We start from the raw sequence: 17,459 nt of genomic DNA, 5'->3' as shown, positions 1-17,459 counted from the left end.
TTTTATACCAAAGTGTTGTCGGTTTCTCTTTGACTTATGAGTTTTTAATATCCCCTTATCTTACACCTTTATATAACTAACATATATCCTCCCCCACCTTCTGATGAAAAAAATACATGTGTGTGCACAATGTCATTATGTAATGAACTGGAAGTTTCTATAAGTTTTGGTATATAGATTATGCCATTGATTTACAAAACTTATATTTACGAACAAGATAAACCTACTTTTAGATGGTGGTGTAATAAGTTCTTTGACTTTGCCTAACTGTTGAAGCATTTTCTCACAAATATGTGCAGCCCAAACTTCATTTCTGTGTAATGTCCTAATGAGAGATATATTGGCCTCCACCATTACTGCAGTTGCTGGGGCACACTGAGGATCTCCTGCTAAGAGTTCATGAGAACTTTCACACATCTGCATGTCCCCCATCCTCACCTATAATTAAAATATATATTATATTTAAATACAATTAGTAGCGTATCTAAAGTTTCTAATAATTCACTACACTTAAGATTGGTAACACTCAGCTTTTACATTTATGAATGGAAGAATTATCTTTAAAATATAACATTACAGAAATCTAAGGCTGAAGTCAATTGCCTTTGTCAGTACATACTGATTAAGGCTTTGATAAATTGGACCATCAAAAACTTTAAGTTCCATTTAATGTAAGAGAGGATTTTTTCATATTAAAGTTTTGTCTCATAGCACTAAATAAATGTTTGTAATCAGATGCTGCTTTTTTTTTCACATTTTTTCCCAAGTTTCATGTTTTCAGTTAAATGCAAATAAAAATAATAGAAATGTTTTGTTGTGGGTAGCCATGCAAAACTCAAATCAAAATTTTAATTAGATTTATATATTTACTTGATGTATAAAAATAACTACTGCAAATACTGCAATTTCAATTGATTTAACATGTACATTACCTTTTCCCATGGATTTCCACTATAAAACATAACACAAGGATAAAGTTCTGATGCATCAATGTCTTCAAAAGCAACTCTCAAATCCTACAATATATATACTTATTAAGTGATCAGTATAAAGTGATATTTATGATATTTATGATACAAAACCATTTCTTGAAATTTTATATACATGTGGCCATGAACAATGAACATAAAAAGATACTGCTACAAAAGCATTGACAAAAATCTATGACTTTGATCATTCAAATCTTTCAATATTTTACAAAAAATCTCAAATGGAACCAGTATTTCAGCAAAAGTTTTCAATTCCTACCTCTCCATTTTTGGCAAAAGCTAATGTTCTAGCATCCATGTCCAGTACAACAGTGATACAATCTCCCTGTGTATAACATGGTAGAGTCAGACTGTGTTCTCCTCCGTGATAAATGTTCCCACTGTAGGCTCTATATAGCCACATATCATGGGTCGATCTGTGGGCGTAGTCATGGACAGGCCATTTAGCTACACCTAAACAAGTACCTTCATTCCCTTTGTTTTCTTTCATCACATATACCTATATGATAAAAGTGAAATTCATTGATTTATAAAGGCCAAAATTAGCATTTTTTTTTTTTCATTTTTTCTTCAAGAAAAAGGAATGTATTAGTTTTTGGAATATATTTAGAAAGCAAGCAATAGAATATTTTATTCAATTGCTCGGATGGATGTAAATAAAAGCATTCATAATTTCACATATATATATTAACTTTTTCAGAAATGTCCTGCTTTGAAAATAGAAATTTAAACTTTTGAAGAATCTTGCGGATATAATCTCTTAAAAAAATCATTCTTTTATCCAGATATACATGTCAAAGTTTGAAAGTAAATGTTGTTTAAAGCAGAGAGTTGCAGGATCTTTATTTTCTTATACCAAATCATACACAGAACATCTCAGTCAAAATATCTTAAATTTGGTCATAAAATTTTTTCTTTCACGAATCATCAAATTTGAGTAAAAACAGATGATTGTACTTTCACCAATATATACTGACACAGATCCAAAAATAACCCACCTTCCATTTGTAACATCCATTTCTCATGGCAGTAACCCCAAGTCCATAGCCTTTCCCTGAGGAGCTGTGTGTCAACACATTATTTCCTTCCACTGTACAATTTACACATTTGTCTGTATCAAACATGGCATCCTGGATGTTTGTCTCAGTAACCTCCCCTTTCTCAGACAAATCTTCCTGTCCATCCATGGCAGATAGTTTCCATAACAACTGATCTTTCTTGGTATTGACTTCCTGGTTTGCTATTTTCTCAGGTATTATCCACATGTTGTTAGACAGGAAGGTGAAGAGATCATCAACAACCTGAATTTAGATATATGTGAACAATAATGATCTTTAGAAATACAATAATAATCTTGTATATATAAAAAAGAAGATGCGGTATGATTGCCAATGAGACAACTCTCCACAAGAGACCAAATGACACAGTAATTAAAAACTATAGGTCACTGTATGGCCTTCAACAATGAGCAAAGCCCATATCGCATAGTCAGCTATGAAAGTCCCTGAAATGACTGATGTAAACATTTCAAACAAGAAAACTAACAGCCTATTTTAAGTACAAAATATGACTGAACAAGAATGTGTCCAAAGTACACGAATGCCCCACTCGCATTATCATTTTCCATGTTCAATGGACCGTGAAATTGGGTAAAAAATCTAATTTTTTTTTTTTTTTTTAATTTTTATTATTTTCAATATTTACAACAAATACAACACATCAAACATACATACAGTAATATTAGCGATAGATTTGAATATATATTTATTTATGACAATAAACATTGTTGTAAATTAATTTTTTCTATTTATATGAAAAAAAAAGAAGCAAGAAAATACAGAAGAAAATATAATTAGAGTTAAATGTTTATGTACCACTGTGTGGCACTTGAGAATTTTAAAGAATTTTATAAAAAAAAAGAAAAAAAGGAAGAGGTTAAAAAATATCCCGTAAGATTTTCAGTACATAATAAATTAATTGTGCTATTAGATACAATAATATTTTATGTTAGTTTTGACAATAAATATAGATTGTAAAAACAAATGACAAATTGAATTATAAAAATAATACTTTAAATGCATTCCACATGGTATCAAAGTGTTTTTGTCTCTTATTTTTGACTGCCATTATTTTTTCTAAATTGTACATATATTTTAACTTTTCTTTAATGGCACTGACAGAAAGATCTTTTGAAAAACATCTACTGTTGTATATATATTGTTTCATGTATAGAAAAATCAAATTATATGGGTCACCTTTTCGAACTTTTGATATATCTCCAAAAATAAAATTCAACTTATTCAATGGCAGGCTTACCCCACCAGATAAGAACCAATAATCTACATCTTGTAAAAAATTTTGGATAATCTCACAATTCCACAGAATATGTTCAACAGTTTCATCTTCTAATTTACAAAAAGTACATAGAGGGTTATCGATAAGTTTGATTTTACATAAACATTTATTTGTGGCAAGAATTCTATGGTTGATTCTGTACTGAAGCCACTGTAGTTTTGTATTGACAGTGACTGTAAAAGGTAGTTTGAGTATATGTTTCCAAATGAGATCTTCACCTAATATTTCACTCCACTTCAGTTGTCCTGGTGGAGTCACCTTGTTACTTATGAGTATTTTGTACATATCTTTAGAACCTTTTCTACTTTTAAAAAAGACTTGTAAGCAAGCTGGAATAAATGGACAACATAACTTATATGAACCTTTTTTGTAATTGTTTGCTGCTTTTTTAATAGCAGAAATAACACTCATGTAATTCAGAAAATTTACATTGATATCATAACATTGCTGTAACAATTCTAATGAAATAAAACATCCATGTTCATCTATTACATCATTAACATATTGTAAACCATGATTAAACCAATGTTGATAAAAAACAGGTTTATTACCAATTCTGATCATATTGTTAAACCAAATAGGACTTGATAAAAAATATTCATAGTCCATATTTCTTTCTTTATCAGTAATCATTTCCCATGCTCTGAATACATCTTTCCAAAAACTGTTTTTGATATATAAACTAGCTTGTTTGATATACTGAACACCACAATTAAAAAGTTTATTTTTATCAATATCAGACATCAAGATACTTTGCCACTTATTATCTCTCTGAAAAATCCTTCTTATCCATGATGATTTTAGTGCCATGGTAAAACTATAAAGATCTATCATTTTTAATCCTCCCTCCAAATATTCTTTAATCAATATGTCCTTCTTCACTCTATGAATAGGAGAATTCCATACAAAAGAATAAAAAATGTCATTAATTTTTTGGAATACACTGTTTGAAGGATTAGGCAAAGACATAATAAGGTGGTTTAAAATAGGTAAAACAAGAGTTTTTATCACAGTTATTCTACCTATTACTGTAAGGTTTCTTTTTGACCATTGTTTTATTATGTTCTTAATCTGTATAATTTTATCATTATAGTTGATGTTGACAATATTGTCTAAGTCCACATCAAAATTTATCCCAAGTAGTTTAAAAGTTGTCTCCCCCCATGAAAGGTTAACGTCGGGACATAAAATTTCCTTGCTATACTTTTTATTTCCAAACCAAATTACTTGTGTTTTCTCAAAATTTATATTTAAACCAGATATTTTTGCAAACCATTCCAATTCAGATAAGGATTCATATAAAGATTTTTCACTACCATCTAAAATCAATGAAGTGTCATCAGCAAACTGTGACAACTTATGCTCAACTTGAGTTACTTCAATACCACTAATTTCCTTATTTCCTCTTATCTTTAGTGCAAGAATCTCAGCACAAAGGATGAAAAGATAAGGGTAAAGGGGATCACCTTGTCGGCAGCCTCGACCTATGTTAAAAAATTCAGAAAGGTTACCCCCTTGTATAACTGCAGACTTGATATTATTATAAAAAGCTTTTATCCAGTTGATAATTGATTCCCCAAAATTAAAGAACTCTAAAACATTTAGCAAAAAATCCCAAGAAATAGAATCAAAAGCCTTTTTGAAATCAATTAACAACAAGAGTCCAGGTATTTCGTGATCTTCTGTGTATTGCATGATATCATATAAAAGCCTTATATTTTCTCCTATGTACCTCCCACTGATAAAACCAGTCTGATCAAGATTAATAAGTTTGTCAAGGACAGTCTTAAATCTGTTTGCAATTACTGCTGATCCAATTTTATAGACAGTGTTTAAAAGTGAAATAGGACGCCAATTTTTCAAAAAATGACGTGGTTTATTTCCTTTTGGCAGGCAAGTAATAATTCCTTGCTTTTGTGTTACTGACAATTCTCCCTGTTCTGAACCATAATTTAAAGATTCAACCACAAAAAAATGGAGATCTTTCCCAAAAAATTTAAAAAATTCAGTAGAAAAGCCATCAGAGCCAGGAGTTTTATTATTTTTCATATTTTTTAATGCCTGTCCAGCCTCTTTGACTGTGATTTTACCCTCCAAGCTCTCCTTCTCATCATTAGAAAGTATTGGAACATTTACATTTTTAAGATCTTCTTTCAGATCAGCTACTGAACTTGAGTTATCTCTCTTCTTATATAAATTTTCATAGAAAAGTTTTACTTCTTTTAAAATTTTGTTCTGATCGGTAAGTATTTCCCCATTATCTCTTTCAATTTTTGGTATAATTTTACTCATAAAATTTTTTGACTCCAGTCCACAAAAATAATTTGTTGGTTTTTCACCTTCCTCTATCCATTGAACGCGTGATCTGACTATTTTACCCTTTAATTTTTTAATACGTATTTGCTCAAGTTCAATTTTTTTGCTCTCAAGTTTAGCTATTGAAAGTTCGTCAACATTCTCCTCTAACTGTATAATTTCATTTCGTAAAGTTGTTTCCCTTTTTTCAGATTCCCTTTTTTTGTAACTGGAATAAGAAATACTTTTCCCCCTGATTTCCATTAATAAAGTTTCAAGAAAAAGTTGGTGATTAATTCTCATTTGAATATCTTCATTATCTATCTCATCAATATTGTCAAAATCATAAACTAGTGCACAATATTGTGCTTTGATTTCACTAATCTTTTGTTTAACTGTATTTATGTATTCTTTATCATAAAGTAAGGAGTTGTTGAACTTCCATAAACCTTTTCCTCTAATAAAAGGATTAAATTCCAGTTCAAGTAATACCATAGAATGATCTGAACGATAACTTGGATGTACTTCACAGTTTTTGAGACTATTTAACATATTATCTGTAAGAAGAAAGAAGTCCAATCTAGCCTGTTTAAATGGAGTTCTTTTTCTCCAAGTATACCTTTGGACATTGGGATAAAGCTCCCTAAATGGATCTATTAAACTTCTTTCTTCTATGATTCCTAAAATACTATCTCTAGCCTTAGGATTATTAGTATGTTTGTAGTTACAATAATCTATATAAGGGTTCTGTACAAGATTGAAGTCACCACAAATTATGTAACTTTCATTTTCAAAATCATCAACAATGCCCATAATATTATCAAAAAAATCAGGACTATCCATATTTGGTCCATATAAGCACACTAAAGTAATTTTTTGATTTTCTACCAAAATTTCTAAAATCAAATAGTTACCATTTATATCTTTTTTTTCTTTTAACACTTTGAACTCAAAATTATTGTTGAATAATATAGCAACTCCTCTAGAATTGGAACTGACAGAAGAAAAATAACTTTCATATCCCCACATAGATTTAATACTATTTTCTAAATCACTTGTAAAATGTGTATCCTGGATACAGTAAATATTACATGCTTTTAACTTCAGCATATTAAAGACATCTTTTCTTTTAACTTTATCTCTGAGTCCCTGACAATTAACAGATAGAATTTTTAAAGAACCCATATTTGTAATAACTTTGTATCAATATACAACATAAAATATTTTTCAAAAACAGCACAACATTGCTGACAGTAACAGGATATATAGATATCATACATGATAATTAGCAGAAATTGAAGACAGTAAATTTGAAGAAATTGTAATGAAAAAAGATTAAAAACATATGTAAATGATTCAATATGGCAACACAAAAGTATCATTCTATACTTTTTATGTCAAAATTTGTAGTATTGCAGAATTTATATTTTACAACTAATTTTGCCAACCTAATGTTTGAACAATAATTTAATAGTATTTATATATATATATAGTTTGTTTTCAAATTTCTATGTTAGTATATATATCTTATTCAAAAATTATCAATTTATAAAGTCAAGTGTTCATTTTCTTTCCTGCAGTCTTCTTCGAACGTCATCAAAAAGTCTATATTTCAGTTGCAGTCCATCTTCAGTTCTTCCAAACACCCCACAATTATAATACCACACTGATTCAAAGCATTCCATGTCTCTAAGTTTGGTAATCAGTTGCATATTTCTCCTTGTGACGTCATCAGAGAATCGTACCTTGTCCTTCAAGTCTTTTCTAACTCTCATTATGCTCCTTTTAACATCACTATTGAAAAGTCTAACAATGACAGGGTTGGGCCCAGGTTGATTGGAGGGCAAGCGATGGATAGTGACTACATCTCTCTCTTGTAACTGCACATTCAGATCTCTCCTTACTTTCTGAATGAAATCAGATCTTAAGTCTTGTTTTTCATGTCTTGGAAAATTCATAACTTTTATATTATTTTTCCTTGAGTATTGTTCGTTGTAATTTGCACTTACAATTGCTTCTTGTGTATAATTAACAGTGTCTTTTAAAATTTTCTTTTCATTGATGACTGTGTCTCTTACTTGATTAATTTGTTTTCTAAGGTCTTCATTTTCAACAGACAAAGCTTCAATTTTTTCTTGCATTTCTTTTTCTACCTGTGCTACCCTACAATTGATCTTTTTGTCCATGGTAGACTCAAATCTTTGGAAAAGTTTATTTACAAAAAATCTAATTTGGCCTTAAAAGTAAATTGATCAACCAAAAGGGAACATGTGTACTAAGTTTCAAGTTGATTGGACTTTAACTTCATTGAAAACTACCTTGACCAAAAACTTTAACCTGAAACTCACACTTATAATTTCTACAAGTACACACCCGTGATATCGCGGGTCCGTGACTGAATTAAAGTATATATAACTATGCCTAAGCCTTATTTTAGTAATTGGTATTGTCATCTGATAAAGTCATGTCGATTATAAGATACACAGTTTTCTCTGCTTTCAAATCTTTCTGTTTGAACCCGTCGACCTGGGACTTATCAATTATTGGAAATATTAATTATTTGGAAAACAAAAGGTCCAGGCTATCCAGGAATGGGGTATTTTTTAATCAACAGCATTGTCCTATATTAGTTCTCTTAGAAAGTCTTGCTGATTGCTGAATAAAGCTACAATAGGGAACAATTTGACAATGATTGAATTTAGTAGTGTCAGCACTTTGATTATGACCCGTGTATATAGCAAAATCCTAAATACACCGTTTGGTGGTGCGCCTGTCAAATGCGGAACGTACAGATAAGGTAATAGCTAACAGGTGAATATACTATTGGTATCGGTATCGGATTAGACCCGGAACTTGTTAATTATTGGCAATATTAATTATGTGGAAAACAAAAGGGTCTGGAGTGGTGTAATTTTTAATCTACACCATTGTCCTATATTAGTTATATATAGAGTTGAATTCTTTGATTTGTCGTTTTTACCTGATGACGGCTGACAAATTGGACCTCGTAATTTTAGTATTATAGATGTTCAGTGGACCATGAAAATGGGGTCAAAAGATTAATTTTGTTTTAAAATAAGAAAGATCATATCATAAGGAACATGTGTACTAAGTTTCAAGTTGATTGGACTTTAGCTTCTTCAAAAACTACCTTGACCAAAAACTTTAACCTGAAATGGGACGGACGGAAGGACGCACAGACCAGAAAACATAATGCCCCTCTACTATCGTAGGTGGGGCATAAAAAACCTATGTAACACAGCAACAAATGATGTGCAAATTTTGAACCTGTTTGAAATATTTTTGCTCACACCCTTAAATTGTTTCCATTATATAGATAAATGAAATATATAATTTTGCAAACACATGTAATCTTAAGTATCCCGGATTTCTGTTTCTGTGAGATAGCTAGTTGTGATTTTATTATATATTTTTTAGAGATTTAAAGTCATTTTCCAAGATATTTAGCATAATCATATCCATTGTGGTTTTTTCAATAAATATGATATGCATACATGACATATAGATAGGCTACCATTAAAATGTTGAAACAACATGGTGACTTAATCTTAATACAACACAATTTCTTGTCATGTTTGGTAGTTTTAATACATAGACTCGTAGGAACAGATAAATTACAAATTTCAAAACACTTTAGTGAGAAATAGTCTAAACTGCAGTTGTTAATATCAAGCAATTTCCAAACATTAAACTAAAGACCTGTTTAAAACTTACTTGTTTCAGGAAATCTTTATCCATTTCTAGTGTTATAGAAGACAATACTGTTTCTAAAGTATTCATAGCTATAAGTCTAGTCCTAAGTTTATAGTAAGTGTTAGTCTCTGAAATGTAAATGAAATTGCATTCAATATTTTAACAAAAATGGTTCAATAACATATACAGTATTTACTTTATTTGATTCCTTCAACATTGTAAACAACAAAATGCTTTTTTACTTCCTGATGACCAATATCTTACCTAAATTATAGCCAGCTATGGAAAGAAACATATTTATCCACTGTTTTGATGACAAATGTTGTTGAATTGTTCTTGTTGATGCAACTCTCTGCAGGAACAACAAGAAGTCTCCTTGCACAGTTGGACTATATTTGGTGTTACCTATAAACAAATATAAAAGCACATAATTTTCCATTGTAAATTTCAAATTTTGCTACTATTCGAAAATTTCCAAAGATATGAATGACTACATCATCCAAGAAAATACTTTTCTCTACAGAATTGTATTTTTTTGGGGTAAAGTTTCAGCTTAGTTTTAATTTTAAATCATTATGTGGTCATAGCTGCCAAGGTTTTGTAATTAAAATGAATTTTAAATAAAATATTCTTCATCAAAATGCTGTTGTTGCTTAGAAACTTACTATATAGTACTGTGGATTCATTAATATTTGTTGGATACCAATTTTTGTGGGTTTCATGAATTGAACCAAGAATTCAAATGTTCAACAAATAACATATTTTCAATAGGCTTTGTATAAAGAGATTGGAAAAACCATGAAATTAAATATCTACAAAAAATTCAAGTTTTTCGGAAATGCATGAAAATTGATACCCACGAAAATAAATGAATACACAGTGTACAGAGACCTGTTCTTACAATCAGTTTTAGCTGTTATACACTTTATCATCTGTTGTTCAACATTACACAGACTCTGAAGCTGTCTCCATAGTAGGTCCAGTACTCCTTGTATTACACCACTACCAAGCTTGTCAGCATATACACTGAAATAAAACCGATCATAAATGTATATACAATACCATGTACAGTCTACTACAAGTACAAAACTTTATTTGTATATTCGGTTCTATAATTGACATTTTCTTTATTTCTTACTTTCACAAGTCCGTGTTTACAGGAATTGAAACACTGAAAAATGACATCATGAGTAAAATATGCATATTTTGAAAGAACAGCTTTTAATTGTTAATGATATCTTCTATTTTTTGACACTCATTTGATCCACAAAAACACTAGAAATCCATGTTGAAAACAAAAAATTATCTTGAAAAGTAATCAATAACAGCTTTGAGCTTTTCTTAAAATAGATAAATATTAAAAGCCATAACAAAAAAATAATTTGCAATTTATTCTTCTTTAATTCATACTGGGTTGCTTTCTATATAATTTTCTACTACTTTTCATAAAAAAAAAGTACAAAACGTACATTCGCATAAAAAATATTATCATAACATTCTAAATTATACATACCCAGCAGTCAAGGTAATAAGCCTCATCAAGTTTCCACTGGACATCTGTAACACTAAACTCAACTGATCTTCCTGTAGTTTCCAGTCAGCTGAGGGCATTATATAGGACATATGTGTAGTTCCACCACTCAGTGAGAACAGTAATGGTAGAAGTCCACAAGACACGGCTAGAGAGATGTCTGATGGACAGTACTTCATTGACAAAGAATACCCGGTCCATAATAGTAGCTTCTTTTTCACATCTGAAATGACATTGTTGTTACCTATTAAAGGTCTATTCAAGGAAAAATAGTATTGGGGTTAGACAATATTTTTCATAATAATACATGGATACAGGGAACAACACTATTCTCACTATATAATATATTTTTATTTCCTGATTATTCTTTGAAAATTGCAACCCAAAACTTAATTCATTTTTTTCCAGGAACATCCTTAACACAAAACCATAATAGGAGAAAAACACCATGGAATTGTATATAAAAGTGAATAGTAAATAAATTTGTTTAAGGAGTACTTGTGTGATGTCTATTCCTTTTGTAGATATGGGTTTTGCTATGGAAAATTACAAAAATATCTTTGACCAAAATAATGGAATTGGAGATGCTCAATGTCATTACATACTGATTTGTTTATTTTAATTTCCATTAAAATGCTGTTTCTGGTCTAGGAGGAATTGTAGATACAAAGTGTTGAAATAAACAAATATCTGATCAAATGAATATCAATATGCACAGCAATGTCTATATATTGCCACTTCAGTAACCAGATTAATAAAAAATAATAATAATTAAAACCCCCAAACCAACCTGGATTATAAGTATCTATTTTGTCTGTGTTTATCAGATCTTTTACTAATAATTCATATATCTGGTGCACAGCTAGCTGTATTTCCTGTTGTGTTTCCGTCTTGGCAGATTTGATCTCATCCTATAAAGATAAACAAAATTCTTACTAAATCACTTTGACTACCTACTCCAGAATTTTTATTTATTAAGTAATTATTCAGCTCTCTATAATGTTGTCAAAGAATTAATTTGTTGTTCTGTGTTGTTGTTTTCTTGCACTTATAATTTTCTTTAAAAACATACATATTCAATTAATCAAGTGTTGTAAGTCTTCAATTGGAACTCTTCCAATATGCAAATTGTTGAACATTAAAATTCATGGTTCATCCAAACACATGATATCCATGAATATTGGTATCCTACTAATAATAATGAATCAACAGTTACTGGAATTAAAGAACCTTAGTGAGCGAGCTCACATATTCCAAGTCCCCACATTGACACTGGAGAAAAAAAATAACTAAGAAAAAAAATTGTATAAGAAACGAGAATGTGTCCCATGAACACGGATACCCCATCTGCACTATCATTTTCTATCTTCAGTGGAATGTGAAAATGGGGGTAAAATCTCTAATTTGGCATTAAAATTAGAAAGATCATAAAGAACATGTGTACTAAGTTTCAAGTTGATTGGACTTCAACTTCATCAAAAACTACCCCTACCAAATACTTAAACCTACCTTGACCAAAAACTTTAACCTGAAGCGGGACGAACGGAAGGACGGACGGAAGCACAGACCAGAAAATATAATGCCCATAAATGGGGCATAAAAAAAATTGAATCATAATTTCCTGTCGATATGCACATCTACGTAGTATGTCCTTATTATTTACAAAGTTTCATGAAATTCTGTTGTGTGGTTTCAGAGGAGTTGCGATGACAAACTGTTGCAGAGGTATATTGAAGCAATTAAGTTCAAAGGGGAGTAAATCTTAGAAAAAAAATTGAATCATAATTTCCTGTTGATATGCACATCTGCATAGTATGTCCTTATTATCTAAATAGGTTTCATGAAATTTTGTTGTGTGGTTTGAGAGGAGTTGTGATGACAAGAAACTGAACTGACAGACTGACGGATGGGTAAAAAACATTATACCCTGGCAACTTCATTGCATGGGGTATAATAAAAGCATCATGAAACAAAATACCTTAAAATTGATAGTTTAATTTTAGTTATTTGAAAAAAAATTTCGGTATCTAAGTTTATTACCTGGTAGTGATATAACTGTGCATTTTGATTAGCTACATGCATGTCTAAAGATGAGCCAAAGTTGAAGCATGAACCAAAACTGAAACATCCTGACAACAGTTGTACATGTACAGAACATAACAGTGTTGTCAATGTTGTAGGCTGGCTATCTGATTTCTCTTGTAACTCCTGCTGGGTGGATAGTAGCTCTCTTATCTGATTCAAAGCATACAGTCTAGCCTGGAATATAAAATATACACATACCAGATTTTTAATTATATTCAATAACAATACATAAAGCCTATATACATATATGCATTTTTTTCCAGAAATATAATGAAAGGCAATTTCATAGGAATATAACTGTTTATTTAGATATCTAACATTCATACTCATTCCTCCAATAAAATTTCATTGGTAAAGCAAGGTTGTTCTGTAACTGATATTTTTTTTATGGTTCAAATGATTTTTAAAACATAATCAACAAGAAAAATTTCCCAAATATATATATTAAACTAGCAAATAACCAAAGCAAGGACAGGAATAATAGTGAACAATTTTTAACTTATGTTGTAACAACTTTGAGATAAATTTTTTGTATGTAAATGTGATTACCACCTGTAAAATCTTATATAAATATCTTTTGTATTGAGTAATGCATTTTCCTAAATAATCATAAAATTTATTCCTTCAGAAATATACATGTGTAGATTTTATTTGACAACAAACTTGTCATTCAACAAATAACAAATACAATATAGTTGTTCCTAAATTGTTTTTTCATGTTTAGTGGACACATTCTAAAACAATATGAACAATGTGTATCCTTAATATCAAGTAAATGTACCTCTGCTCTAGATTGTTGATGTTCTAATGCTATTGCCATCTCTTTAGGATCAGTATTGGATATCTGTGCAGTACCTTCATGGTCAGACACCCCAGAACTACAGCCTCTAACACTCTCTCCACATACAAACTTACAAACATTAGTGGCTACCTCTCCTACAAAGGACCTCTTCCTTACATGTACTGATGAATGGCCATCTCCAAGTCTCTCTTGCTGCCATCTTAATCTTCTTAAATTCTCCTTCACTCTTTTTAAGGACAAAAACTGTATTCCTATAAAAGGGAAAAAAATGTTCTATCAGATATGCCATAAAACTTGATTATCATTTTTAACTTCCAAGGAAAACCACCGAGTTGTTTAAATATTTATTATTGAAACTTTACAGATAGCTCCAAGCTTTAGAATTTTTCATCATTGCAGAACAAAAATATACTCAAATGAAGTAATTTTCTGCAAAAGATGTTAAAGAAGTTGATAAAATTTAAACTTTAATGATAGAAGCATTTTGGACTGACAAGAAAAAAACATATAGCAATGCCAACATCTTTTCAATTTTAAGCTATTAATTTTTCACTGTCTTAATCATTCATTATAACTAGAGGCTCTAAAGAGCCTGTGTAGCTCACCTTGGTCTATGCGCATATCATAAACGAAGGACACAGATGGATTCATGACAAAATTGTGTATTGGTGATGGTGATGTGTTTGTAGATCTACCTTACTAAACATTCTTGCTGCTTACAATTATCTCTATCTAATGAACTTATGAATCTATCCCAGTAGTTAAAATCTTTTGAAAAAACTTACAAAATTTGTGAAAATTGTTTAAAATTGACTATAAAGGGCAATAACTCCTTAAGAGGTCAATTGACCATTTTGATTATATTGACTGATTTGTAAGCTTTAAGTTTTACTATGCTGAACATTATAGCTGTTTACAGTTTATCTCTATCTATAATAATATTCAAGATAATAACCAAAAGCTGCAAATTTTTTCTCAAAACTACTGATTCAAGGGCAGCAATGCAACAAGAAGTTATCCAATTTATCTGAAAATTTCAGGGCAGATAGAATTTGACCTGATAAACAATTTTCCCTCCTGTCAGATTTGCTCTAAATGCTTTGGTTTGAGATATTAGCCAAAATCTACATTTCATATTATTAGCCATGGCAGCCATCTTGGTTGGTTGGTTGGTTGGTCAGGTCACCGGACACATTTTTAAAACTAGATACCCAAATGATGATTGTGGCCAAGATTAGTTTAATTTAGCCCAGTAGTTTTAGAGGAGAAGATTTTTGTAAAAGTTAACGATGACGGACGACAGATGCTAAGTGATGAGAAAAGCTCACTTGGCCCTTTGGGCCAGGTGAGATAAAAAGTAATACATAATTTATTACCTCTTGTATTTTCCATAGAATTATCTGTTTCCAAGTTGATATTACCTTCCTGAAACTATATAATTCAAAGCATTCAATGCAAAACTCTTTTTAATATTTTAAATTAAAGTATGTTAAAAATGTATCAAATATTTAGAATTTATATTGATGTATAGTAATTTTACCTGCATTAAAGATTATGCATTTGTTTCTGCACCCTTGGTTATAAAAGAACACATTCAATTGATATGTATTTAATGTACACAACTATGATTATGTAGGGCAACATCAATTTAAGAAATGACAAATCTCTACTAAGTTTTTTTTTATAAATTATCAAAGGATGTTATGCACTCAATATATGTTGAGTGGCACATTAAATGTTGAAATATCTGTATTGAAATGGGTGATATTGTACTTAAAATTTTTAATGAAGTTACACTTCTGGGTGTATATATTCATTGTTCTTTTCACTTGGTCATACCATATTGATATTAAACTAAGAGTATTAATAAGAAATTTTTGGATTAATAGCATCTGAACCAAGATGATTCTCCGTCATAGTTAATGATACTTGTCCATTATTCAAATATTTTTTCTTTTAGATTTTGAAATTCCTCAAATTTAACTATCCCTTTGAATGGATATGATAACCAACCTGTCCACTAATACTTCTGCTGAGAATATCTGGGAAACTTCCTCTTCTGGGTAAAGAGAATGCATTTTCTTCCTCTGACTTTGTCTTTTCCTCTGTTTCATAAAAAATAAATAAAAAAACAATCTTTTAAAATGAAAATATCTTATAACATAGAAATTTGTATGCATGTGTATTCATGCAAAATCAAGGTTAAATGGTTGAATATGTGTAAATAATTCAAAAGAACAAGTCACAAGGTAATACAACAACTTGAGTGTATATGTTCAAGACCATATGAGTATTTGGACCATATGCGTATACTCATATGGTCCGACCATATGAGTATAATATTCATTTGGTTATAAACGGGCCAAACCATATGAGTATTTGGACCATATAGGTTTGTTTTTTTAAATTACATTATAAAAGTTTCAATAATACAAAAACTTTATCTGAAAAACAATGATTGTTACATGACAATGTATTATTTTTATAATTCAAATACTACGTAAAAATTAAATATTGATGCTATAGTTAGTTTTCATCGCATATTACATTCTTGTATGTAGGCTTGGGGTGACATTTACTTCCACACGGCATCATAGCTTTTTTGCATTTGGAAGTCTTGGTTGTGCACCATCCTTTTCATTGTTTGGGAGTGAAATTCTAGCCTTTTTGTAGCTGCGTACAGTGATACCGTGGTCTTGGGCCATTCCGATATGTCTACGGTTTTTTAAAGAAGCTCTAAATCTCAAATATGGTAGCATGACTGCAATACACCATACTCGCAAGATAACTTAAATAAACTATGTTACTTTCCACTGACTTCTTGTGTAACAGTTCATTAAGAAATTTTTGGAATTTATTATTTTCAGTCGACATATTGCCATTCACTCGTAATAACAAATTGGTAATGACCATCGTCATGTGTTTATTATAGTTTTGACAAGTAAGTAAAATTAACTGTGTGAAACTTCTAATTTTTATTAAGCTACAATGTACGTGTATGGTCCAAATACTCACATGGTCCGGAACATATATATAGAAAATAATACACCCTCTTAGCAGTTCTATAAGCAATACAAATGATACCTACCATGATAGGATGTTGTCTTGTCATTTCTTTCACTTATAGACTGTTGACTAGGTGGATCTGTAAAAAAAACGGTCAATATTAAATTCAACATCTTTTAAGAACACAGAAATCAATATAAGTGTAAGTGTATTGTCAGGTAAACAGTAAGTTAATAAAATTAGTAATACATGAACATGATGACATGTACTGGATTCTTGTTGGGCAGGGAGTAAACATGGGAAATCATACATTACAGTTCACCAAAATGAATATGTATTCATAGGAAAAAATGCCTTCTCATTATATAACATTTTGTGTTTATTGAACTGCAACCTTTTGGTCAGAACCCTACTTTGGCATAAAATCTAAAAAGTAATATCAAAATGAACTTCTGGAGCCTGTAATTCAGTGGTTGTCGTTTGTTTATTATGCTACATATTTGTTTTTTATTCATTTTTTGACATAAATAAGGCTGTTAGTTTTCTCGTTTGAATTGTTTTACATTGTCTTATCAGGGCCTTTTATAGCTGACTATGCGGTATGGGCTTTGCTCATTGTTGAAGGCCGTACGGTGACCTATAGTTGTTAATGTCTGTAACATTTTGGTCTTTTGTGGATAGT

The 17,459-nt window shown here is 30.4% G+C and overlaps 1 protein-coding gene across 1 annotated transcript in view; it reads right to left on the bottom strand.

Annotated features, from left to right (window-relative positions):
• LOC139518947 (probable E3 ubiquitin-protein ligase HERC1) overlaps nucleotides 1-17,459 on the bottom strand; it is a 91,508-nt gene that overhangs the window by 49,490 nt on the left and 24,559 nt on the right. The window contains exons 24-37 of the mRNA XM_071310642.1: nucleotides 16,860-16,916; nucleotides 15,785-15,876; nucleotides 15,148-15,202; nucleotides 13,751-14,022; nucleotides 12,925-13,143; nucleotides 11,675-11,795; nucleotides 10,867-11,107; nucleotides 10,255-10,379; nucleotides 9,618-9,758; nucleotides 9,375-9,481; nucleotides 1,988-2,290; nucleotides 1,249-1,488; nucleotides 933-1,016; nucleotides 228-438 (exon numbers count right to left, since the gene is read on the bottom strand). Coding sequence (XP_071166743.1) covers nucleotides 228-438; nucleotides 933-1,016; nucleotides 1,249-1,488; nucleotides 1,988-2,290; nucleotides 9,375-9,481; nucleotides 9,618-9,758; nucleotides 10,255-10,379; nucleotides 10,867-11,107; nucleotides 11,675-11,795; nucleotides 12,925-13,143; nucleotides 13,751-14,022; nucleotides 15,148-15,202; nucleotides 15,785-15,876; nucleotides 16,860-16,916 — 2,268 coding nt within the window. The remainder of the gene's footprint in view (nucleotides 1-227; nucleotides 439-932; nucleotides 1,017-1,248; nucleotides 1,489-1,987; nucleotides 2,291-9,374; nucleotides 9,482-9,617; nucleotides 9,759-10,254; nucleotides 10,380-10,866; nucleotides 11,108-11,674; nucleotides 11,796-12,924; nucleotides 13,144-13,750; nucleotides 14,023-15,147; nucleotides 15,203-15,784; nucleotides 15,877-16,859; nucleotides 16,917-17,459) is intronic.

This window comes from Mytilus edulis, chromosome 4 (assembly GCF_963676685.1).
Source record: "Mytilus edulis chromosome 4, xbMytEdul2.2, whole genome shotgun sequence".
NCBI classification, from domain to species: domain Eukaryota; kingdom Metazoa; phylum Mollusca; class Bivalvia; order Mytilida; family Mytilidae; genus Mytilus; species Mytilus edulis.
This window is presented reverse-complemented; position numbering and strand designations above follow the sequence as displayed.